Source organism: Sus scrofa, chromosome 15 (assembly GCF_000003025.6).
Source record: "Sus scrofa isolate TJ Tabasco breed Duroc chromosome 15, Sscrofa11.1, whole genome shotgun sequence".
Taxonomy (NCBI): domain Eukaryota; kingdom Metazoa; phylum Chordata; class Mammalia; order Artiodactyla; family Suidae; genus Sus; species Sus scrofa.
The window spans coordinates 30,506,958-30,532,611 of NC_010457.5; the positions used below are offsets into that span (position 1 = coordinate 30,506,958).

Below are 25,654 nucleotides of genomic sequence, written 5' to 3' on the forward strand. Positions count from 1 at the left end.
GTCGGGGGCGGTCACCTGCTCAGCAAGAGGGCGTGGCTCAGTCCCGCCCCTGCCCCAGCAAACAGGCCTTCCAGACCAGGATAGTACTTCTATCTTTTCCAGAAATAACTCAGGACATGGTTCACAGCTCCTCTGCCCTTCTCACCCCCGTCCACACTAGCACCCCTGCCCCCGGCACCGAGCGCTGAGCTCCAGAGCAGAGAGCAAGCACCCCCAGCCTTGAGAGGGGGGTCCACAGGATCCCCCTTAGGCTGCCTGGCACCCCTCTCCATGCCTTCACCTCACCCGTCCATGGGTCTGCACCCCTGTGGGCAGGGAGCCCCCAGCAGAGGCTCTCTGGAGCCTTCTGGGACTCAGGTTTGCTCTTGTTCACAGTACCTCTGTCACCACGGGTCAGGTTTAAGGAAAATCCAATGTCACGAGATCACACAGACTTTGAATCACCTCTGCCAAATGCCCTCATGACACAGATTAGGAAAATGAGGCCTAAAGAAGGGGACAGCTGGACACCCCGGGACAGGGACATTGCTGGGATGAGGACTCAGGCCAGGGCCCCATGGGTCCCCCCTCCCTCACTCTGTGCGCGGAATGGTGCCTGGGGGACTGGCTCTAAGATGCCTCCTGCTCTGCTCCACACAGGGCTACCACTCCTCTGAGTCCAGGAGAGCCCTTCCGAATAAGCTGTCCAGAGAGGAGGGCGGGACCAGGGGCCACCTCTGAGTGGCCGGGATGACAATGATGACAATGAGCCACCTGCCCCAGGGCCCCTGTGCTGAGAGGCAGGAACCTCACCAGCACTTGGGCAATGAGGGGGCAGGGCCCGTCAGGTGGAGGCGGGGAGGAGCGGTGCCTCTGTAGAGCTTCTGCACCCCAAGCTGTAGGCCCACTGCCTGCACCCCTCCAGATCAAGACCCTCTTGAGCATCTGCTGTTACTGCACCTTTGGTGACAACCAGGTTCCATGCTAGAGGGGCTTCCTCCCCAGTTATGCCCTATTTACTCTCTAGCTACCACCGTGTGACAGTCCTCGGCCCACTCATGACTCCAGAGAGGCAGATCCAGGCGGAGACAGCTGAGGGCCCAGGGGGCGAGCCAGAGATGCACCAAGACCACAACAGGCCACAGAGGCCCGAGCAACTCTGCCATCAGGCAGAAGAACGTCACCAGTGGGAGGCATCCCCACAGACAGGGTGGGCCCTGGTCTGGGAAGGGAGCAAACACATGCAGATTCAGCCAGGCCCAGGACAAGCCAGCCCTGGGACCAGGCACCGAGCATCCTAGCATCCTAGCCACCGCCAGACCCCCCACCGCTCAGCCTTCCATCCCCTCCATCCACCCATCTATCTCCTGGCTCCCTGACCCCACCTGCATAATAAATAAGGGGCCTGGAGAGATCTGGAGGTCAGGAGGCCAAACACTGGGAGCAGGAAGGTTGGCCCAGGATCTCCCTCTCTGGCCTGGAGCCATACATCCTCTTAGTGGCATCCAACTGGGAATCACAAGGAAATAAAAACAAACGTAGCAGCAATGACTAGAAGTCTTCTGATTCCCTCTATCTGCTCTGATCATCTCTGAATCCCTGGACTCCGCCTGGAAGCTGCACCTAGCATGGCCCGAGGACCAGCAGTCCCCACAACATCTGAGCGCTGGTGAGAATGACAGAAATTCAGTTGAGTCCCGCTCACCTCTTCGGAGACTCAGACAGGCGATCAGCATTTTAACGAAGCCCCCCCACTCACCCCCCGCATCTGCATACATCAACATGTGACAGGCGAGGCCAACAACCCCCCTCCAGCTCCTCCCCAAGGAAGTCGAATCCCCCCCGCCCCTCCCCCAGCGAAGGCGAATCCCCCCCACCCCTACCCCTCGGAGCTGTGCCTGAGCGGCAAGAGCAACAGGGCATGACTAAATGCACTTGAATAAAAAAGGGGAAGAAAAGAAATCTAAGTCTCTCCATTCCTCAGAGACAGAAATAGTCGTGTGGCCTCCAGATGGACCGCGCTGACACAGGGGAGGTCTCGCCTTCCCGCCAAACTTTCCCCACGGGATGCTGGCGCGGACCAGTGGAAACCAGAGAGTGTTTCTCTTTGGGGCAGTAAAATGAGAGCCTGCGGCTCGTGGAGTCCCTTCTGTTATAATTAAGTTGGCCAGAAATTCACCTAAGGATACTAAATTCCATACCTGACCCTCTCATTACAGCCAGAAGGGATCAGAAGACAATTACTTTCCAAAATAGTCCTTGGCAGGCGGGAGGCACTCCGCGGCCTCCCTGGCACAGCTCGAATGTGCCAGCAGAACGCACCCCAGGGCCACCGAGCAGCCCCACGCCTCTCTTGCCTTTCCTCCGCCGGTGTTCGGGCCTCTCTGCTGGAGCCCGAGATGCCCAATCCACCACCAGCCCCTCCAATTTGGGGTGGTCACACCTCTAAGTTCACCTTCGGGCATCCATCACCCAGCCTGGGACCCGCAGGGATCCAGAAACCCAGCAGGCCTGCTTGATGACAGAGGCCACCAGGCTAATTCAATCTGCACGGGCTCATGAAGAACAACCCCACTCCACCCCCCCACCCCGCCAAGCGCGCAGAACTGAAAGTACCTCCTTGGGCAGCTACTGCGGCGGCCACCGCGAGGGCAGAGGCCTTCCTGCCCGGCTCAGGGAAAGCGATGCCCTCCAGGATCCCACTCTTGGCTTCTTTCTTCTCCGCAGCCGGGACTGAAGCAGATGCCTCCATCCTAGCCGCTCATGGTCCTGGGTGGCAGCCCTAAAGGAGGAGACAAAGACGCTCACCAACGACCCAGATTTGCGGCCGCCGCGCGCTCCAAAGGCAACCAGCTTAATTCTCTGATAATTGGGAAGGAGGGTTTAATTAATTGTGAGGATTCCTCACTCTGAGATCCAGCCGGTCTTCCTAACGACCTCGCTGCCAAGAGCCGAGCGTTTTCACCGTCGTTTACCCCAGATTGTTCGAAGCAAAGCAACAAGTTCTCAGTACCGAGTGTGGTGAGTGGCAAGAAGGGCCTTGGAAAATGCAGTCAGAAAGTAATGCCCTCCAACTCAGAAGCACAGGGAAAGAAAAATCAGCATGGGAACCGTGACCTGGGGGCCCCAAAGAAAAGCCCTGGTTCCCTTGCTCCTTCACTGCTCACCAGATCCACTTTCATTCAATCACATGGACGTTCATTCATTCATTCAACAGATAGCTCTTTTTCTTTTTTTTTAGGGCCACACCCGCAGCATATGGAGTTTCCCAGGCTAGACGTCGAATCGGAGCTACAGCTGCCAGCCTACGCCAGAGCCACAGCAACGCAGGATCTGAGCCAGGTCTGCAAACTACACCACAGCTCATGGTGACGCCTGATCCTTAACCCACTGAGCAAGGCCAGGGATTGAACCCACAACCTCATGGTTTCTAGTCAGATTCATTTCCGCTGAGCCACGACAGGAACTTCCATTCAACAGGTATTTCACAATATACTCACTCACACACACACTCAGCCAATATATTTTCAAGCATTGTGCCCGGTACAACCCACAGAGTTTACATACCATATGGGAGACATAATAAATAAGGGGAGAGATAAATGTATACTACTCTTCTGTCCATGAGTGGCGGCATGTAAAAGAAAGCAGAGGGGGGAGTTTCCATTGTGGCTCTGTGGGTTAAGATCCAACATTGTCTCTATGAGGACTCAGGTTCGATCCCTGGCCTCGCTCAGTGGGTTAAGGATCCAATGTTGCCGCAAGCTGCGGCACAGGTCGAAGACGCAACTGAAATCTAGCTAGTGTCGCTATGGCTGTGGTGTAGGCTGGCGGCTGCAGCCCCAATTGGACCCCTAGCCTAGGAATTTCCTATGCTGCAGGTGTGACCATTAAAAAAGAAAGAAAACAAGATATTTTTTAAAAAAAGAAAGCAGAGTTGCAGGAGGAGCAGAGTGGCATGGGCAGAGGGGAGCTGCCCTGCCTCTCTGAGGAAGGTACGGGATGCTACGTGAAGGTATGAGGATGCCCACGGCAGCTGGAGGGCAGAGGCAGGAGCCACAGGCCCAGGTGGGAGGAAGCCGGCTTGTCTGAGGAGAGTTTTGAGCAGAAGGAGGATGGGACTGTGTGAAGGGGTCACCCTGCAGGTGTGTGGAGAGCAGGTTTGAGGGAAAGGGCACTGCTGCAGTGACCCAGGGTGATGTCCAGTAGTCTGGCTTAAAGGGACAGTGGCTGTGAAGGCAGCATCCACAGGCCTTGCCAGGGCTGGATGTGGGGTGTGGTAGAAAGAGGAGTCATCTCGGGTCAGGAGAGAGGAACCCAGGGGGATGCAGGGCCCCAGCTGGGCCATGGATCCTGAGCAAGGGTTTCACGAAGGAATGTTTCATCACCTGCAGATACTGCTAATTACGTATTTGTATCAACTATTACAGAATAGACATTTGAAAGACAATTTTCTTTCTTTTTTCTTTTTTGGCCACAACTGCGGCATAGGGAAGTTTCCAGGCCGGGGATCAAATCGGAGCCAGAGCTTCGACCTACACTACTGCCACACTACTGCCGTATGGATGCCAGCTCCTTAACCCACTGTGCCACAGCGGGAACTCCTGAAAGTCAATTTTCTTAAGAGAACAGGGGTGGGGGGAGGGTATGTGAAAGGTGGCTCCAGTTTTCAACCAAGCACTTGGATGAATGCATAGCAGTGCCTTTTGCTGGGATGGCGCACAGAAGGTGAGAAGCAAGTTCGGGGGCAAAAATCAGGAGCCCAGTTTGGGCAGTGTTAAGTCTGAGACACCCATGCGGAGACTGCTAAAATACAAGGCAGAGCTTCAGAGGAGAGGTGGAGGCTGGAGAATATGGCAGACATGGGGCAAGATCTCCAAGGGGGGAGAGCGGAGGAGAGAAGAGAAAGTTCCAGAATAGCCACAGGGCATTCCGACATTTCCAGGAGCGAAAAGAAACCAGCCAAGGCGAGTGAGCAGAAATTGAAGAGGGGGAAGGAAGTGAAGGTCAGTGACCAGGTTCAGGGGCCTGGAATCCATCCCAAGAAAGAAACGCCCAGGAGCACCCAGCTCCAATCACAGGCTCTGTGGGCCCCAGAGCTGCATGGTGGTGACCAGGGCCCCAGAGGGCTCAGGGAGAGACAGAGGCACAAACACTGAGTCAGGAAGCTTTGCCATAAAAGCAGCAAAAACAAAACAAAAAACAAAAAAAAAAAAAACAGGGCGGCAACTGGAGAGAGCCCAGGAGGTCCAAGCCTGCTGTTTTGGAAAGAAGGCAGTCAGATCTGCCCAGCCACAAGAAGAGAAAGTTCTGGAAGAGCCTGTAGACCACAGCAGGGCAAAGACCAAAGGCGATGGTCAGTTCTGTCCCCAGGGGCCTTCAACCTTACATCCACAGCCTCCGGAATGTGGAATGTTTCTTTTTTCAAGCCTGGGCAACATTTCTCATGTTTTTCTAAGTAAAAAATGGGAGTCTACAAGAATGCCGGGTGTGACAAACGGGGACAGTCAATAGTCCGGCCAGCCTGCCAGGCAGACAGCCAGAGCGCTGAACCTCCCAGAAGTGTCTGACACACCAGGCTGCCTGGTTTCCAGTCTTTCAAACCCCCCTGTCCGGAAAACCCAAGGTAGATGTGGGACAGAGAAACTCCTCAGGGTTCTGGTGAGTTACAGGGTCTCCTCTGGCTTCGAGAGTTCAGGATCACCACCTGATCCTTTAAACCTATTAGTATAATCTGTGTTTTAAGATGCTGGCTGTCTGAATGGCCACCAGCAACACCCTTGCTCCACTTTCTCTGCCCCCCTAGGCTGGCCTCAGCAACCACACCTCCCAGCCCATTGCTGGCACCTCGGGTCACTGTCCTCCTCCTCATGCTCCCCCAACATCCGGTCAACTGCAATCAACATCACTTCATCCCAAAGCACCACGCCAATGGGTCTATGCTGCAGCTGAGTCCCCCAGCAGAAACCCTTCACCCTTTCTGTGTATGAGACACCCTGACACTTCCTTCAACATGTCACCTCCTCCAGGAAGCCCTCCAACTTCTCTCCAGTCATGGTCCCTTCCATGTCCAGAGTCCCCATACCGCTCCCGTGACCTGTGCTGTAATCATCATCACCTCCAGGTCCAGAGCTGCTCCCCACTCAGGCTGGCACAGAGCAGCTGAAGAATGCCTGGCAAAGACACTGGATCTCTGAGGCAGGAAACTGCAACTCTTGGAAATGCAAGCGATTGCATGAACAATCTGGGTTTTCCTCCCAAGAAACTCAGGAGAAGGGATTTAGGCTCAACTTTGAAACCCACCTTGAATTTGGAAGTAAGGACAAAAATCGAAATAATAGTTGGGATACCCATGTGGCTCAGTGGGTTAAGGAACTGGTGTTGTCACTGAAGAGGTGCAGGTTTGATCCCTTGCTCAGGAACCTCTGCATGCCAAGGGTGCAGCCAAAAACAAAAACAAAAACAAAAAACAAAATAATAGCTGGAAAAGCAAACCTTTAACAAGCATTCATTCACCAGGTGCTAAACTCTTTGCAAGACTGATTTCACTTAATCCTCACAACATTTTACATAAGAAAAACCAATGCTCAGAGAGGTTGAATAACTTGCCCAAAGACACATAACTTAAAAGCGACTGCATCAGGCATGGCCCCGTTCCAATCCTGTATCCAAGGCGGTAACTGCTGGAAGAGGACCACCAGCCAAGATAGAGGCAAAAGCTGAGGCTCTGTTGGGGGCTGCCTGAAGGACCATCCACTGAGGCTGACGTGGCGGTGGGTGGGGGGTGGGGGGAAGTTTGCAGTTGGACATTCATCCCCTAACTCTTTATTCCAGAATTCTTTACTGACAATCAGCTTTATGCCTCACCATGCAGTAAGCTAGGTACTGGCTGGGCTCATCGTAGGCCCCAAAATGAAAGGGCACCACCGACACAGCCTGGTCTAAACCTGCTATGTACCCACCTGGCTTTCCGTGACCTCCTCCAGGCCAGGGCTGGGCCGTGCACCCCTGGACCCCAGGTCCAGCTGAGCAAGGGACAAGGTGAGCACAGGGAACCAACCAGGCCAGTATCTGGGGGGCACACAGCTGTGTGGACCAGAAACCAGGACAGGATGCAAGGCACCCACAGTGTCAGTGGGACCAAGCCCAGGCTCCCAGGACACACCTCTGAAGGCGGATGGGGAGGCTGAGGTCAGCAAGTCAGACTCCTCGGACTTGGACTTGAACCTCAGGGATGCCAGACCAAAATAGGGTCTCAGCCAAGAACGGACCATGATAACTTCTGCCAAGGGACAGGAGGAGACTGGGAAGAAGGCAACAAGCCTGAAGGTCCTCTTGGAGCACAGCAGCTGCAGCTGCCTCTTGCCAACAGCCCCGCCCTGTCATGCTGTCAGAGGGGATGACGTCACCCGATTCTTACAGAGAAGAGCTGATGCCCAAAGCCACTTTCCATGGAGGGAGGGGCCAGGCCCAGAGCCAGGTCCTCCTGCCAAAATGCTGCCCAAGAGCCCCAGGGCGAGGCCACCCCAGGACCAGGTGAGGTGAGGAGGAGTGGGGAGGGGATTTATCCAGATTCCCAGGCTCCAGAATGCAGTGGGCCTGGGGTTCCGTAAGCTCCTGTGGGGAGCGACTCAGCCAGTTGGGGAGCCCTGCAGAGCCCACTCTGTCACTGTCTTCTGCAGATCAGCCCCTGCCTCCCCCTCTCCCTCCGAGAGAGGAAAACAGCAGACAGAGCCGAGAGGCTGTGTAAATCACGGGAATTAACAGGATTAGCACAATTTCTGGGTAAACACCAGGCACCCAGGGTCCCAGGCAGCCACTTTCACTCCCTGAAGCTCCTCCAGGGCAGACTCTGCCTGTCAACAGCTTCACCTGGGCTCCGAGAGGCCAGCTGGGGACAGCAGGGAGGGGCTTCTCGTCCCTAGACCTTGGCTGGTGGCTTGATGATCTGTGCTGAGGTCCTTCCCACAGGCTCCACAAAGGGCTCCAGAACAAGAGGGGCTGGGAGCACAGCCCCCACCAGGGCGAGGAGAGAGTCAACACCCCCACTTTGCCCAGGAAACCACACTCTTGGGCTTCTGCTGGAGGGCACGGCCTGGACCCAGAGCTAAGAAGAACCCCATTTTCTGTCTAGAGCTGCTCACGATTCACCTGCCCTCCAGGGCCTCAGCATCCCCCAGGGTTTATGGAAGCATTTCAGGGCCTCTTCCCCCATAGATTCTGAGGCCATAGGTCCAGGCGGATGGCAGGGGACAAAATATCCCAACTTTTAAAAAAAATCTCCATGGATGTTTCTAATGCACAGACAGGTCTAGGAGAAATTGCACTGGATGCTCGCAAGACCACTTCCAGCTTCCAAATAATGATAAAAGTCCAATTAAAGCAAGGCTGCAGAACCTGAACAGAAAAAAAGGTATTTTCAGCTTCGTTAACTTGGAACCGGACGTTGGCATGTCCCTCAGGCATGAAGGTGGGTAAAAGCCACAGTACCTGTGAGTCTGCTGCCAGCATGAGCCCCAGAGGTGCCCACACCCGGTCACAGGGCATCGCCTGTGCTCACCAGGGCGCTGCGATCAAGGTCAGCAGTGGACCCCTGGTCTGGCCAGTTGTGACAGCAAAGAAGCACAGATATTAACTCTTAATGTCTCTGTCAAATGCCACAGGTTTCCTTCAGGACCCCATGCATTTTATCCTCTGCATTTACTGCATTATTTGAGGAGGGGGCACAGCCAAGCTGAAGAACATGGAGTGAAAGGACAGGCTTGAAGAAGAAATGACTTATCAGAGCAGAATGAGCGAATCCCTCTGAACTCTGGAATCCCAGACCCCCTCCCGCCACCTGGCTGCTTTGAACTCTCCTGAGTCAAAGGAATCAGAATATCTTCTCCAGGCAAAACCCAGCTCCAGGAGAGAGCTAAAACCTCGCCTCCAGCGATCAGGCACCTCGGGGCCTGGTGTGCATGCTTCTTCTCTGATCTCAGCTGCACGGCATGCTGCCCAAGCCCCACACACGTGGGCACACACACAGAGAGCACGCACAACCTACGGTGACAACCTCGACCACATACACAGCCACACTTGTGAGCACGGGTGCACACACACGGTCACACGCTCATACAGGGCCCCACACATGTGCACACAGATACACAGAGATGTACACATCACAGGCACACACTCACATTCGAACATATATATGCACCAAGATACGCACAGACCCACACCCAGACACACACAGACACATAGACACACACGCACACACTAGGTACACATACACATAAAAACCAGCCCAGCCTGGATCACAGATTTATTTTTAGGTTCAAATAAGATAAAACATATGAAAGCTCCTGGGGTGAAGAACACATCATCAATGCAACACAGATGAACGGTGAAAAGAATTATAACCTCATTATAACTCCAAGAGAACAGCAGACCCCTCCCCCATGGCCCCAAGGTCCCCAGGATGCGTCCCACATCCTCAGCCTGAGTGGCTGAGCACCAGTCTTCTCATCTCCCATCACCTCGGTGTTCCATCTGCAACATGGACATTCTAGAAGGTGCTCCAGACCCAGGGGGCACCCACAGGCACCACAGTGCAAGGCCAGCCACAGGAAAGCAAAGGGGGTCCAGGCTTCTGCTGTAGGAGACACAAGGGAGCCAGACCCAGCCTCCTGCTCAGCCACACTGGCCCAGGAATCACACTGACACTCCCCGACCAAGAGGCAAAGGGAAGGGGGGAGGGGACGGCTCCCCAGGACGGCATGAAGCTGGTGATGCTCTGCTTGCCCTTCACGTCGGGGACAAAACAATCTTTCTAAAATGTGTGCATTTTCTTCACCCAGCATGAGAAACCTGCTGCGCTCCAGTCAGGGCATCCATATCAGCTGCGTGTCTGACCTCATGGCTCACCCTCTCTGAGCTTCCCATGAACACCTTCAGCAGCAGCCCTGCAAATATCCCCAGTGGGTTTGGCCCAGGGCTGGCCAGGCAGAGGGGTCTCTGCAGGTGGGCACCCTTCTCCAAGGAGAGGCTACCCGCCTGCCTGCGGTGCTTGGGGGTAGCCGAGGCTTCTGCTGGCTCCATGCCTGTCTGCTGGGCCTCCAGGCACCTGTCTCCACCCTCTCGGTCCACTGGCCTCATCTGTGAGTGAAAGCAAGGCTGGCTCTCAGCAGCACGCTGGCTCTGAGACCCAACTATAACACTGACGGGGGCTGCAGGCCTGGGGCCAGGCAGGGCTCGTGGAGAAGTGACCAACCTCCCACCACCACGAGGGGGGGACAGCTGTGACACAGCCCTTGTCCCCTGGCCTCTCCCTCTTCTGGTGGCTGAATGGTGTGTGTGGGGGAGAGGATCTCAGCTCCTATCTGCTGGTCCTCTCATACCACCCAGGGCAGGCATTCCCACAGACCCCTGGGGAAGGGCAGAGCTTAAAGGATACTCAGGACCCTGGCCTAGTCACACGGGGGGAAAAGGCTGGGCCACGGGGGTCCCAGCTGCCCCCACTCCATGGACGGGGGCGGGCGTCCTCTCCCTCCCAAGGTGGCCGGGGGGAGCCAACACACAGCAGCTGCGCGTGACCCGACGTGGACCCCTCTGGCCCCACGTGGGCTTGGCAATCGACCTGCTGCCCACCTGCTGCCCAGCGGGCTGTGAGGGCACGTCTGATAAATAAGGAAGTGCTCCTCTTAAGCCCCACCCCCACGGTACACCACGTGAGGCCCTTGCCCTTGTGTGAGTTAGAGAAAGAAAGGTCCCCTCGACCTGCTCCATCTTTCCTTGGACCTCCTCTGCCCGGGGTTGTCCCCTAACCTTAACCCCTGCACTGGGACCCTCATTAGCAGACAAGAGAAAGACCAGAAGCTTCAAGCCCCTGTTGACGTCCAGGGCAGGCCAGCTCCTTGCCTCCTGATGTCCCATCACTTGCCACTGTCATGGGTGCCCCAAATCATGATCCTCACTTTACAATGAAACAGAGAGGGTAAGCAATCTGCCCAAGGCCACACAGGCAACACATGGCAGCACTGGTGTCCCAGGGCAGCCCATAATTCTTTGTCCATCACAACCAAATTCTGAGAGAATGCAGATGCCAGCCATGCCCACAGAATATGACAGAAGGGTCACAGGGGGCAGTTTATAGAGAGTTGGATCAAGTCTAAGGCAGTAAATGATACATTTCCAATAAGAATCAGAGGCTTTATGCCCACGAGAGCTCAGCAACAGAGAGCTACCGATGACCAACCAATCTGCCCTTTGGCTTCAAGTCAGGGAACAGAAGGCCTTGAACTTGGCCTGCAGAGGGAAGGGCACTCCTCAGGCAGGGACTCACATGAGCAGGTGCCCTTGGCACATTCTGGAGGGAAAAAAAAAAAAGGAGAGGGTTCCCCTGGGAGGCAGAAGCAGGAGAGAAACCAGGGTGAAGGGGAGCCGTGGGGACCACAGGGGCTACAGGAAGGCAGGCTCTGCCGGGTCTGAGGTTTAGGAAGAAGGAACCTCCTGTCCCCTGGGTCCTGGACATGCATCTGCAGCACAAGCCCGCCAGTTTGGTGTCCACAGTCCATCCAGATGCTTCCCCCAGAGGCCTGAGAGAGGACGGCAGGAGCGGGCCCCATGCAGAACCATCCTCCTAACAGGTGCACCTGTTTCTTTATCACTCCTTGAGTGTGTTTCTCCAAGTACGAAAGCTCCCTAATTTGCCCAGCCCCTGGGCTTGCTGGTGTGCAGGAAAACAGATAATTAACCCTAATTCACTGACTTGCTGGGCCAGAACCACAGCCAGGGAGGGAAATGCAGGCCCTGCTACAGCAGCCGGCTTCAGCCAAGGGGAGATGGGTGTCAAAAGAGATGGAGCTGAGCAAGAGGCTTTTTTTTGGGGGGGAGGTGGGTACAGGTAAGCGCTCCTCTGTGGCCAACCCTTTAGACAGCACTGCAACTCCCTTCACTTGCACTGGGCTTCATTCCCAGAAAATACCAGGCCATTTCCATCCCCCCGGCCTCCGCAGTCCAGTGCTTTTCTGCCCAGAACATTCTCTCTTCTCAGCTCTACCCAAGGAAGCCATGCTTTAAAACCTGGGAAGCCTGGAGTTCCCTGGTGGCTCCGCAGGTTAAGGACCTGAAGTGGTCACTGCAGTAGCGCAGGTTCTATCTCCGGCCTGGGAACTTCTACACACTGCAGATGTGGCCAAAACAAAACAAAACAAAACAAACAAACAAACAAAAAAACCCCGGTGCTCTCTCACCCAAGCCCTGCTCTGAGCTAACCAACTTCCTGGTGCTGCTTCTGAGACTGACCATACTCTCTGGGCAAGTCAGGGGCCGGCTCGTTCAGAGGAAGCAGGGGTTGGGCAGGCTCTGGAAGGAGAAGGCCCATGTTCGACTCCCAGCTCTACCTAGAGCTTTGGCTGAGACTCGACTTCTCCCCCAACCTCAGTTTCCTCGTCTGTAGAATGAGGATGACAATGGCCAGTCCCTCAAGATGAGGGCTAAACGCGCAAGGCCAGGCACACCCCCGGGGATCCTGGTCTCAAACGCTCTCAAGTCACCATCACTGCAGCCACATGCCTGCCCACTGGGGCAGGAAGATTGGACCCAGGCAGCCCCTTCTTCTCCACCCCCACACCCACACCTGCAGGTGTCTGGGCCTTTGGGGGCTAATGTAGAAACCCACAGTTGGCACCTTTCTGAACACACTGGCCTGCTGATCCCAAAGGCCGCTGTCTCTCCCCTTCCTCCAGCGGCCATCCCCAAAGTGGCCCCGAAGGCCAGGCTCTCTCCCTGATGCCCCCACCAGCACGTGCCCATGTGCAGGGCAAACAAGGGGCCTGCTGTGCGGTCGTCCGGCCGGACCCAGATATTTTAACAGCTGCCTTGTGTGTTTCAGGAGAGGAGAAACAAGCTTCACCTCTGCCCCAAGGATGGAAAACAGATGGCCCTGGGCAGGCTGCCAGCAGGGGCAAGGCCTTCGCCCGCAGGGGTCCAGAGCCGTGGAGGGCACGGCTGGGAAGAGGCCTGGCACACAGGCACCATGGCACCAAGGTTCCTGCAAGGGTCCCCTTCATCCCCGTGAGTGGAGAAAATTCCCGAAGGAGGCTCTGAGAGGGGGGAAAAGGGACCAGAAAGGTGGGAGGCACGCAAAGAACATGGTCCAAACCCCTTTCATGCCACTAAGATCCCAGGTTGAGATCTGCCTCCATCTGCCCCCCAGGCTGGCCACCTCCCAATTCCCCACCCAATCATCCAATCTAGCACATCTCCTGCTCTGCCTGCAACTCTATTTCCCCACAGCCCTCCCTGCCCCACCCCCACTGGGCCAGTTCTGTCCTATGCCCCCTGGGGCAAGCCCCTGTGTCACTGTATCTTGACTGCCCCCTTTATGCCGGTCCCAGGCAAAGGCTGAGTCTACCTTCGGTGACTGACTCAACTCACAAATGCTTTCCAGCACCTATGCCTACAGAAATCCTCCTCTTCTCCTTGCCTCGCTTCAGGCCTTGATCCCCGCAAGGCTGGGGGACCCCTGGGATCCATCAGCCCTGGGGGAGCATAGTCTAGCTCTGAGGTTGGGAAGAGGGGCTGCTATCAGCGTCTAGTGGCTGTCACAGGCAACATTTGCCAGGACGGCTGTGAAAGAGGCCTTCAGGGCAAAACTGCTACTGGCCTATGAACTGCACCCCTTCCCGGAATGTGGAAACCCTCAGAGTGAAGGCTTTGCCGCAAATGGTGCTGAGTGCCTGAGTCTATGGATACTGGCGCTGTAGGCTCACACCCTTTGCAAAACAAATAAAAAACTGAATGTTTGGTGGTTAGAAGGTGCTTCCTAATTAAAAAAAAAAGAAAAAAGAAAAAGGGAGTTCCTGTCATGGCTTGATGGTAACAAACCCCACTAGTTGCTCAGTGGGTTAAAGATCTGGCATTGCCGTGAGCTGTGGTGAAGGTCAAAGGCGCAGCTTGGATCCTGTGTTGCTGTGGCTGTGGTGTAGGCTGGCAGCTGCAATTCCAGCTGGATCTGGGAACTCCCATATGCTGCAGGTGCAGCCCTTAAAATAATAATGATGATGATGATGATGATGATGATGATAAAGGTGGTTTCTGAGCCCTCATGCCTTCAGAGGAACTCCTGGTGGAATTGTCATGGCATTCTGGGGTCAGAGACACGGTGCAGGTGGCTTTCTTATGTCCGAATCATCATAACCCCAACCACCGCCTTGAGAGGAGAAGGGGGACCTGGGCCTTCACCCAGGTCCAGAGCTGAGTAGGGGCAGGGGAGGGTTGCAGACCCAGGACTAATCTCTCCAAACACTTGGGCACAAGTGATGCAAGTCTCAGAGGCACTGCTGAAGAGGGGCTGGGCAGCCCTGAACCCTGGCAGGGTGGCAGGGGCAGTTCTGGGCTGGATGAAGGCAGAGGCTAAACTTGCAGAGGGGAGAAAGGGAGGCCCTTGGTCCCATTTCTCTGCTCTAGGCCTGCTGAGGACCCTTGGCATTTGAGGCTGCCAGGAAAAGAGCCTCTCAGGGCCCAAAGCACATCCTTAACCCCTTCTGTCTTCTCCCTCTGATCCCACAGTCTGGCACCAAGAAAGGTCCAGAGGTTATCTGGTCCAGCCCCTGCCCCCCTCACATAGAGAGCAGCCCCTCCCTTGCCAACAGGGTGAAGGAGCTGTCTGACCCCAAGCTTTTCACCAGTTCATGCCTTGCAGACTGCATCACTCCCCTAGGCCCAAGAGTACCCTGACTCGCTGTGCAACTCAGGGTAGTGTTCTCTCATCTCTGGGCTCAATGCTGCACCTGTGACAAGGACAGGCAGGACTCCCTGGGAGTGTCACGTCCTGCCACAGGTGCAGAGTAACAAGAATACTTGCATGTGGGGAGCCGAGACAGGGCACAGGTCAACTAGACCCAAGAATCCATGAAGCACCAGACGTATACTGAGTGCCAATGACCTCCAAGGCCTGAGGCTTCCCTCTCCACGGGTGGTGTCGGGCCTGGGGGAGAAAGCCAGGCAAGGAGGGGTGGCAGGCTGCAGATTTGGGGCAGCTTCTCTGCACCCCCAAGGCTCTGGGGAGAAGCAGGCTGGTGGGTGGCCCGGCATCTTGCGGTTCGGCCTGCGCAGCGACCTGCTCTGACTTGCCCAGGCCAGGCCCTCCCCACACCTCCCAGAAGACATCCGCACCCCGCTCTTCTGTCTGTGCTTCCGCCAGGCTCAGCCACGGGCTTCCCCAGCCTTTGCCAGCACCACCCTGGCAACAGAAGCCAACAGGAGTGTCCTGCCTTCAGCTGGCAGCTCCACACATGACCTAGGAGTGGGGCAGCCAGGCCCGCCTGCTAAGCGGTCCTGGGCGGGACTGGGACCAAGCCCGGTGAGTCCCCACCTCTCCCCGCACACCCTTCCCATCTCCTGGAAGTCACACATCACAACCCAAACCAGGGGTCTGGGCCCCCAGGCCTGGTGACCTGACCCCACCCAGCCCCAAGGGGGTCATCTGCAGCCTGAGGACCCGCCCACTCAGGGAGACCCCAGGGAAGTCCCAGGGGCTCCGAGACTCTTCATGCAGGTGGCACCTTTTCCCAAGGGCCCGCTGTGTGCCAAGCCTGGGCTGTGACCTTGACCACAGAGGTGAATTAAACCCAGCACCATTCTCCCAGAGCGCCCAGCCCAAGAGGAGACAGTTCTGAAGGGAGACAGACAGTGACAACCAGAAGCAGCTCTATCAGCAGCTGCCTGATAGAGACTAGCTCGGAGCCCCAGGGGGTGGGCTGGCTGAGGGAGGTCAAAGAGGGCTTCCTGGAGAAAGGGGTAAATAAGCATCTTCAAAGGTGAGGTCCAAAAAGGTCTGCTAAAGCAGATGGAGGTCAGTGTCTGGGCAGCGAGCAGGACGCCAGGCGGGCAAGAAGCCCAGGCCTCAGAGCCCTGAGGCCCGTGTCCAGCAGAGGGTGAGCCCTGACCCTTGGTGGCTCCCCTAGCCTGTGGAAACGAGTACAAACTGCACATCTGGGCACACAAAACCCCTAAGGCCTGAGCCCTCTCGACCTCAGACTCATTCCCTCCAGTCAGGCCTTATCCTTCACACATGGGCATTTCCAGAAGTCTGCAACACGCAGACACTGCTTGTCAGCCTCTGCGCTCATGCTCTGCCCTCTGCTGCCCAATGAACTCCTGTTTATACTTTTAAGGCTAAAGCCAGCACCACTTCCTCCAGGAGGACTTCCAGGGTCCCCATGTCAGCAAAGTGCTCGGGAGACATCTGAACTCTGTGCTTAACCCTCTGCACCTCTGGGTGGTTTGGCTCTTGTGACACTGGCTCCCAGCCCCTGACACACTGCCCAGTACAAACTCGGTGTCCTGGAAGTGTGCAAACAGAGCCATCTGAGTAACAAACCCAGCATTCCCAAGTCAGCTGTCTCCTAAACCATCCCCCACCAGTGCCTGCCACATAGTCAACAGCTGCTAACAGTTATTTAAATGACCCCGAGAGTCTGACAGAAAGGCCTGAAGGGGCCGGACAGAACTCATACCCACTACTCACTACCTGAAATTCTACCATTAGAGTCACTTCTCTGATGCTTCTTTGTTTTTAAGAATAGCTTATGAGGACTTCCCGTCGTGGCTCAGTGGTTAATGAATCCGACTAGGAACCATGAGGTTTCGGGTTCGATTCCTGGCCTCGCACAGTGGGTTAAGGATCCGGCATTGCCATGAGCTATGGTGTAGGTTGCAGACGTGGCCTAGATCCTGCATTGCTGTGGCTGTGGTGTAGGCCGGCGGCTACAGTTCCAATCAGACTCCTGGCCCCGGGAACCTCCATATGCCACGGGTGTGGCCCTAGAAAACTCAAAAAGAAAAAAACAAACAAACAAAAAAAGAATAGCTTATGAGAAAGACAAATATCATACAGTATGGCTTATATACAGAATCTAATTTGAAAATAATACAAATGAACTTATTTACAAAACAAAAAGAGACTCACAGATGCAGAAAACAAAGGGGAACGTGGGGAGGGATAAATTAGGTGGTTGGTATTAACATATACACACTCCTCCACATGGAACAGATAACCAGCAAGGACCTGCTGTATAGCACAGGGAACTCTACTCAGTATTCTGTCATATCCTATGTGAGAAAAGAATCTGAAAAAGAATGGGTATGTGGGGGAGGGAGTGGGAGGGATCGGGAACTTGGGCTTATCAGACACAACTTAGAATAGATTTACAAGGAGATCCTGCTGAATAGCTTTGAGAACTTTGTCTAGATACTCATGTTGCAACAGAAGAAAGGGTGGGGGAAAAATGTAATTGTAATGTATACATGTAAGGATAACCTGACCCCCTTGCTGTACAGTGGGAATATAAAAAAAAATTATTAAAAAAAAAAAAAAAGAATGGGTATGCGTATATGCAGAACTGATCACTTTGCTGTACACCTGAAACTGACGGGACATTGTAGATCGACAAGCTCCAATACAATTTTAAAAAGAGTAGCCTGTTAAATGCAAAGTGCCCCACAATAAGGTCAGGGCTTAAGGGGCTGTCACAGAAAAAGATAACGTCTCTAAGCAGGAGAGAAGAAGGTGGGAGGGAAGTAAGCAGAAAATCTAGGGGACAGGGTGCCAGAACATTTGCACGTTTTGTTGACGGCTGCCCTTGGCTCTCACTGCCAGGCCACACCCTTCAGATAAAAGGAACACATCTCTCTGCTTGTTCCCGCACTTCAGCGTTTCTTGGCATGACATCATGTGCAGAATGAAGTGGCTTTGTAGTGTCCGCCGCTTGTTCTTTTTCCCTCCTTTCAAGGAAGCTCTCCAAGGCATACTCAGCCCCTTTTGTTCCCTGGGCCCTTTGAAGGCTTCCGGAGAGGAAATGAGAGTCCTCTTTAAAGCTCAAGTTTACACCAGCACCCCCACGCACCCCCCCCAGACCCCGGCCCAAACCAGTCTCCTTGCCCCTGAACTTGATGTGAGTCGGGGTACCGTGAGTGGGCTCCGCTCTGGACCAGGACCACCCCTGGAAAGATGCTCCAGGATGTCCCAGCCCATGTGAGGGCCAGGATGACACATGGGCTTTCCTCAAATGAAGCATGTCCTCCAAACTGGTGAGGTGCCCCTTGGTCCCGGGACTGTCACCCACAGTCATCACTGGAAGTGGGCTACCTGCCCCAGGGAACATCCGATGATTGTAAGACTCTGCATCTAGACTCTAGGTCCCCATGTGGGAGATGCAGCTCCTGAACCCAGGTCCCCAGACTCTTCCATGACGACATCACACCAGTCCCTCCAGTCAACACCTGCTGCTGGGGACAGAGTCCCCCAAGGGATCCATCCGCTGCTGGGGACAAAGTCCGCCAAGGGACCCCACCAGGCAGGGAGCCCTGTGGAAGTCCCAGAAGAACTCAGAGGTCCGCTCACCAACTTCCCGTAGGAATCCTTTGCAGCAACTGGGAAACTGCGGGCGAACTTGACCCTCAGGGGACAGTCGGCAATACCCAGAGATATTTTTTACCATCTCCAAATTGTTCTACTAGCTGCCAGTGTGCAGAGGCCAGGGATGCTGGCAGACATCCTACAGTGGTCAGGACGGACCCCCACAACAAGAGAATTATCTGGCCAAAATGTCTATGATGTCAAGGTTGACAAATCCTGATCTAGGGTATTCTAGACACTCCATCATCCAACCTCTGCTTGATTACCCCCAGGGATAGGGAGCTCACCACTTTACGCTATAAGAAGAAGCAGTGCAATGAAGCATCGAGGATCCAAGGTAGGGCCAGCCTCTTGCTGGAAACTGTGGGCAAGTGGCCCGGCTTCTCCTTACTTCAGACTCTTCTCATGGTCAACAGAGCTAAGAACGTGTTGTTCCAGGGCTGTTACGAATGACAGTTATTTCATAACTCCAAGGCACCTAGACAGCACCTCACACATAGAAGGCACTGAAGCTAAAGGAGATCTGCTGGGTGGCGTGTGACTTTCAGGTACACCAGAGAGCAGAACTCCACCTGGCCCAGTGACTGCCAGAAGTTCACCACCTGCAGTAAAGCGTCTGCTAAGCCTCCGGCCTGCTTCCCGGACACTGTCAAGGACAAGGGTACGTGCAGCACATTCACTGCAGGGCGTGCTACACTTGCGAAACCCCGGCAGCACCCTCCCTGTTACCAGAAAGGAGATCGCTTTTTATATATTGTGTTTTAGCAACACGGCGGAACAGTATCGCAGCTATTTTAAGTTACTGTTATGAAGACAGAGACATACAGAAATGTTTAAGATCAGATGGTAGGTGAAAATAAATTACCTCGAATGCATTCCATAATTGCAACTGGAGAATGAACCATATGTCCGAGGGGGAGACCATATATAGGGGGAAAAAATCTTGTGTTCGGATGATGGGAATTGGGGTAATACTGGCTTTTGGCAAAGTTCCTTAATGTAAAGTTATACTGCTTTTTTCATCAAAATGCTCTCTATTAATGAATATAGAGGAAATAATAGGAGAAACTGCAAATCTAGCCTTGCTGCTCCCCAGGAAGGACAAGGGCGTAGAAGCGATCTGGGAATGTGACCTTGTCCTTGGCCAGTTTTGAGGGGGAACTCCTGGGTGTCAGAATGGGGGCCGCTGCTTCCAGTACCCAACCCCTGCAGGGGAGGAAGGTCTTCCCCCAGTTCCCCCTCCTGCAGAGAGGACCCCCCTGCAGAGGCCACCACCTCCCTCTTTACTGAGGAGAAACCAGGACAGAAAGAAGGGAGGCAGGGGTTCTGACCACTTTCCACAGCCCCCACGGGGTCCAGCATCCACCCCTTGAGAGGCCAGGAAACTGGGCTGGAGGGTTCCCTCCCGCTGAGGCTGCAGCTCAAAGGCCTTGCTCCCAGCTGGCCCCAAACCATGGGCAGCACCAAATTGAATTTATCAGACCTATTTTGAAAAAGGTCCCAAAACCTCAGTCTCCCCCTGCATCTCTCCTCCTACCAAGGACTCACACCGGTCACCCCCAAAGGAAATGTTTAAAAGCAGAGAATTGTGCCAGCCCCTTGGTTTTTCCTCTGGCTTGCCCAAAACACATGCGCCATTGAACCATCCTTGACCTTCAAGGCCCCACAAAGGCTGCAGCGCAGCCAGGTCAGGCGGGCCTGTGCTGAGACCCTCCGAGGGGGAGACGGGCCCTCTGGACCCCTGACTAACTTCCCCTCCAGTACAAGCACATTTACCTTTGGGGGTGGCCGGAGTGAGTCCTGGGTACGAGGGGAGATGCAGGGGGAGACTGAGGTTTTGAGACCTTTTTCAAAATAGGTCTGATAAGTTCAGTTTGGCGCTCCCCACGATTTGGGGCCAGCCGGGGGTAAGGCCTTTGGGCTGCAGCCTCAGCAGGGAGGGAACCCTCCAGTACCTCTTCCTCCAGCCACACAGTGCTGGCCATAGAGAGGCCTGGAAAGAAAGCAGGAGACCCAGAAACAGAGATTTGGGGGAAAGAAGGCAGGGGCTGACAGGATAGAAAACACCTGACTCCTTCCTGAAAGGGGACCGACTGGACACGCTTTACCACCTCTCTAAAACCCCATGAGGGAACCCCAAGGAGGATAATGACTTGAGGATGGCATGCCCACTCCTCGTGGCACCAGAGAATCAGGAAGGGTGACAGGAGAGCCCCCAACAATAAAGCTGGTCTCTTGCCACCAGTAGCCAAGCACCCATCCATTCTCACCACCAGACACCTGCAAGGCAGATGCCATTACCCTCCTTTGCAGGTAAGAAACTGCCAGAAAGACCCAGCACCAGGCCCAAGGTGACACTGCACCTCCAAGCCAGTCCTCCTGGCCCAAGTCATGGCCTTTTCTTAACTCCCCAACATCCGTCCCACCCCCAGGGTCTGAAATTCCACCCTTAAGAGGCGACCTGTCTGGCTTGTTTTTTAGTTTCAAGAGGCTTTGCTGGACTATCCAGAGGGAAACTTACTTGGGGGATTCATACCTACTGAGCTCTTTCCCATACAAGAGCCCCTTACTCATCACTGTTTGGCATTTTGGCTTCCCAGGAAGAAGCTTCTATTCTGATCCCCATTTTAGACTCATAAACTGAGGCTCAGAGCAAACTGCCCAGAGTCACAGGGCCAGTGCCAGTGTGGTCAGGTCTGGCTTCAAAACCCTGTCTCCTCGGGACTCATCACACCTATCCCCTTAGGGGTGGTTCCCCCCACACACCTCCCCCTCCACGCTGACCCTCTATGCTGGCAGGGAGGCCCAGGGCAGGGGGTGCTGGCCTCTGCTAGGTGGGTGCTCAGCCTCTCATCTCCCATCTCTTTCTCCCAAGAGCACCAGCAGTAAGCTCGGCTAGTGTCTCCTTTTCAGAGCAGGAAACGTGGCAAAGAGGCTTCTGCCAAGAGCCCATGGGGAGTGAAGAGAGGTGTGGGTGACACACTGAAGCCACTCAGGACTCGGGTGCATCGGGGAGAGGGAGCCAGCTCCAGCTGGCAGCAGAAGATGCCACACTGTAGTCAGCAGACAGCCTGACAGCCGTGGGCAGAGGTCACTGTGCCAGCCTCCTGAGCCTGTAACAGAGCTCAGGCACATGTCGGAAGACCCTCTGGAGGGCTTGACACCCAGCTTCACTGGGAGATGGGGAGTGGGCCCTGGAACCCTCTGTCACGACCACTGGGAGAATTTCCGTGGCTCTCTGGGCCTGGTGTCCACATCTCCAATATGTACAATTCCAGGCCCCCTCCCTGTCGGGTTTACGTGCAGGAACAAGGCTCCAGGTGAAAGAAGGACAGGAGGAGCTGACATAAGGGCTGAGAGAAGCCTCCGGGGCAGCCAGACCCCTGACCCCTCGGGCGCTGCTCCCAGGTGCTGGGAAAGAACCAGGGGAGGCACAAGGCCTGGCTGCTGACTTTTTCCCGCACATTCTGGGGTCTGTGGGACAGAAAGAGGACACCCAGAACCTACCAACCCTACAGCCTACCCTCAGGACATTAAGAAAAAGTTAGAAAAAAAAAAAAGAGAGAGAGATCCCGTCGTGGCGCAGTGGTTAACGAATCTGACTAGGAACCATGAGGTTGGGGGTTTGATCCCTGCCCTTGCTCAGTGGGTTAAGGATCCGGCGTTGCCGTGAGCTGTGGTGTAGGTCGAAGACGCGGCTCGGATCCCGCGTTACTGTGGCTCTGGCATAGGCCGGTGGCTACAGCTCCGATTAGACCCCTAGCTTGGGAACCTCCATATGCCGCGGGAGCGGCCCAAGAAATGGCAAAAAGACAAAAAAAAAAAAGAAAGAAAGAAAAAGTTAGGAAAGGTGACGCAGGGGACTGAGCAGTCCAGGTGGCAGGGCCTGGCCAGGGACGGGCTCCATGGAGGGAGATCGTGGGCCAGGCTGGGAGTCTGGGGTTGACCCTGAAGAAACTGGGGAGCCACTGAAGGCTTTGAGCCAGGGGGTGATGGGATTACCATACTCGTCTACGGGAAAGCCTGGGATCATGATACAAATGCTCCCTGACACTGAGCAAATCAGTGGCATATTCTAGGTGGCCACGGGGTCCCTCCCAAGCCCCTACACCTCTGCATTTATTGGCCAGCTCCTGACCTGCAATTTCTGTGCCCTGCAGGAGGCATCCAGCTCTGAGGGTGAGCTGAAGGGCATGTCCCCCAGCAAGTGTCACTGTCATCATAACTCCTGCTGAAGGAAGGGAAGTGTCATGCGGCCCACAGCACGTAGAAGGCTCACTCGAAAGGGACCATCACAGGGGGCTACAGGGACCTGGATCTAAGGAAACAGCGTCCTTCCTGTGGGAGGGGACAGCTTGGCCAGGGCCAGGTAGATCTAGGGAACAGCATCCTTGAGAGGGGACCTTGGGAGGGGGCTTCACCTCTCCGAGCTGCCAGTTCCTCTCTGTGGTGGCCAATGACACCTAGGACACCAGGGCCTCCACATCTGTAATGGCCCTCAGATCCCAGCACGCCTGTCTGTGGGGAACTCCTTCCTCATACCCGGAGAGGCAGAGTGAGTGGCAGCCAACCCCACCGAGCTGAAAGGCTTCCACAGGCTCTGCCTTGAACCCTCCTCCGTCCGTCCGTCTGTCTCTCTTTACTGCCCCGCCTTCTCTCTTACTCTCTCTTTTATTCCTTTTCTTCTTTCCTATCCACCCTCTCCCTCCCACCCTTCCTTCCTTCTTCCACCCCCAGCAGTGGGACAGCCAGCCAGCCAGGGCCCCGCACACGGACAGAGACGGCCGTCTACTCATCAGGAAGAAGGAACGGACGCCGGCAGGAGGCTGGCTTGGCCTCCAACCTCCCAGCCAGAGCCCAGCAATTAGACCTTGGTCTCAACACGTCTGCCTCATCTGACTCCAAGGAGTGTCAGCTTTCTGGCTGCCACAGGGTGTGTGTGTGTGTGTGTGTGTGTGTGTGTGTGTGTGTGTGCGCGCGCGCGCACGCGTGCGCGTGTGCATGTGTGTGTGTGTGCGCACCGTGCATGTGCTCAGACCAGGCTTCCCTTGTCATAATGACTGCTAAGTAAACCTGAGTAATAGATGCCTTTCTGAGACTGAGAAACCCAACGGTCTCCGAGAACCACGAAGGGAAGCACTGTTTTGCTGAATCCACATTCCTTCCTTATGCAGTGATGTCTACTGGGCCGAGAAAGGACGCGTGTGTTGTTTTCTTTCGCCTTGTGCCTAAACACAAACACCAGCCGTGACACAAACACACTCACATACAGTCAAACACACGCTGACCCGAGACAGCGCAGATCTGCACTCTGGCAGGTTTGGGAGGTAGAACAGGGCGTGGGGTGGTGGGGCCAGGTCTGGGAAGGCAGGACGGCCCAGAGGCTAGGGTCTCTCTTACACACACACACACACACACAGACCTGCCCCTGATTCATTAGGTGCCCTTGATAAGCTGGTTAACGTCCCTGAATGTTGTTGTTGTTGTTATCATCATCATTATTATTATTATCAGAGAGTCTAAATCCTCAGACTGGGCAGAGAGGGTGGAAGACACATCAGGACTCCAGGTCTCCCAGGCCCGAGTGCCAGGTGGGTCCATCCGATTCCTCCCCAGAGTCAGGGATGTGCGTGCGGTTCACCAGGCACTTTCCCCCCAGGCACCAACCTGATCAGGGCTCAGGGTTGAAGGCTGCCTGCTGGACTGGGAGGGACCGGCTGCAGGAGCTCCTGGCCCCACAGCTCAGCCCTGGCCAGGCCTCATATACACCCCTGTGCAAGACCCAGGGCTGGCAGGATTTCCCACCCGGCTTCACCCCACCGCCCAGGTCTCAGCCCACCAGCCACATGTACGATCTGAGTTCCCCCCCCTCCCCCGCACCTGCCCCCAGACACCCAGAACCCGGCTGGAATGCCTGGAGCATGTAGTTCACCAACCCTGTCACCAAGTCACCGCTCTCCTGAAACAGGCTGCAGAGACCAGGGCTGGGCCAGCCCCCACGTCACCTGCCCTGGGAACCTGGCAGAGAACCCATATCACTCCACTAATTGTTTTCTCTGGCCATGTGGGCGGCTGCCTGAGCTGCGGAGCTTGAGTCAGGACAGATGAGGGGGGCGGTCTGAGTCACAGGAGAAGGGGGACGCTTCGAGGACATAACAGCCGGAAAGCCAGAGGGCTGCTGAAGAAAGGGAAGCAGGCAAGCACAGGGACTCCAGGGCCACCCTCGCTAGCACCAGGCTGAGAGAACAGAGACAGGTCAGCTCAGGAGGCCATGAGGCTGTGGGAGGGGAACCATCTGTCAGCCACACGGGCCCTGCCTGTCCCCTCCCTGGACACCCTAGCAGCGTCTGCACCCTGAGTGTTTCCGATCTCCACCCTACCCGTGCTGGGCTCTGGTGCCCCAATCTATAGCGCAGATGAACTCACCACTATCCCCTAAATGCTTGCACACAGACCCACAGTCACACACTCATTCACACTCACCCATTCACACTCAGGGGAAATGTGTGCTGAGAACCCATATTTTATCTCTAGCCGCCACCATACTCCCCAGCCCCACTCCTCCCCAAGCTATGCCGGGTGCAGGTCTGCAGATCCACGGGGGGCTGGGGGTGCCTGCAGGCCCTTCCCTACCTCACACCCTCACTCTGGAGATGCACCAGCAGCTCCACGGCCACAAAAGGGGCCAGGGCTGGGACAGAGTTGGGGGAGGATGCTAGAACTCCCAGCCCTCACCCCCTCTAGCACCCACCCCCACCCCGACTCCCTCACATGCACAGACTCAAACTCCCTCCCATCAACTCCCACACAGGCTTACACATGCACACTCACACACATTCATAAAGCCATACACTCATTCACACTTACACACAGACCCACAGCCATACGCATTCGCACTTATCCATTCATACTTCCACATGCACACACACACACACACACACATACACACACACACACACACACACACAGAGCCACCCCCAGTGTGGGACATCCAGGCCCTTCCTGCTAGCAGTGCTTCTGCTCACTGCTGGGGAGGTGGCGGGTGGGGTCCCCCTTGAAGAAAGATGCCTCACAGCTATGAGTGGGGGAGGGGATTTCCAGGAGAGAGAGAGGCCCTGGTTCAGGGGCAGCCCCAGCCCCTAGCCTGCCCTGCTGTACATAGGCTGGCCCCAGAGGACTCTTCCCTCCCACCCCCACTAATCTTCCTGGCCCCTTTGGGGGTCGCTGGGCCAAGATGCAGCTCAGCCCCCAGGCCCCACATGGCCCCCACAC

General features: G+C 55.4%; 1 protein-coding gene across 3 annotated transcripts in view; it reads right to left on the minus strand.

Annotated features, from left to right (window-relative positions):
* Nucleotides 1–25,654, minus strand: part of GLI2 (GLI family zinc finger 2) — a 267,745-nt gene that overhangs the window by 194,430 nt on the left and 47,661 nt on the right. For 2 of the 3 annotated variants that reach the window (XM_005671643.3, XM_021074615.1), the window contains one exon: nt 2,596–2,761. In XM_005671643.3, coding sequence (XP_005671700.2) covers nt 2,596–2,731 — 136 coding nt within the window. In that variant the 5' untranslated portion in view covers nt 2,732–2,761. 3 annotated transcript variants of the gene reach the window in all.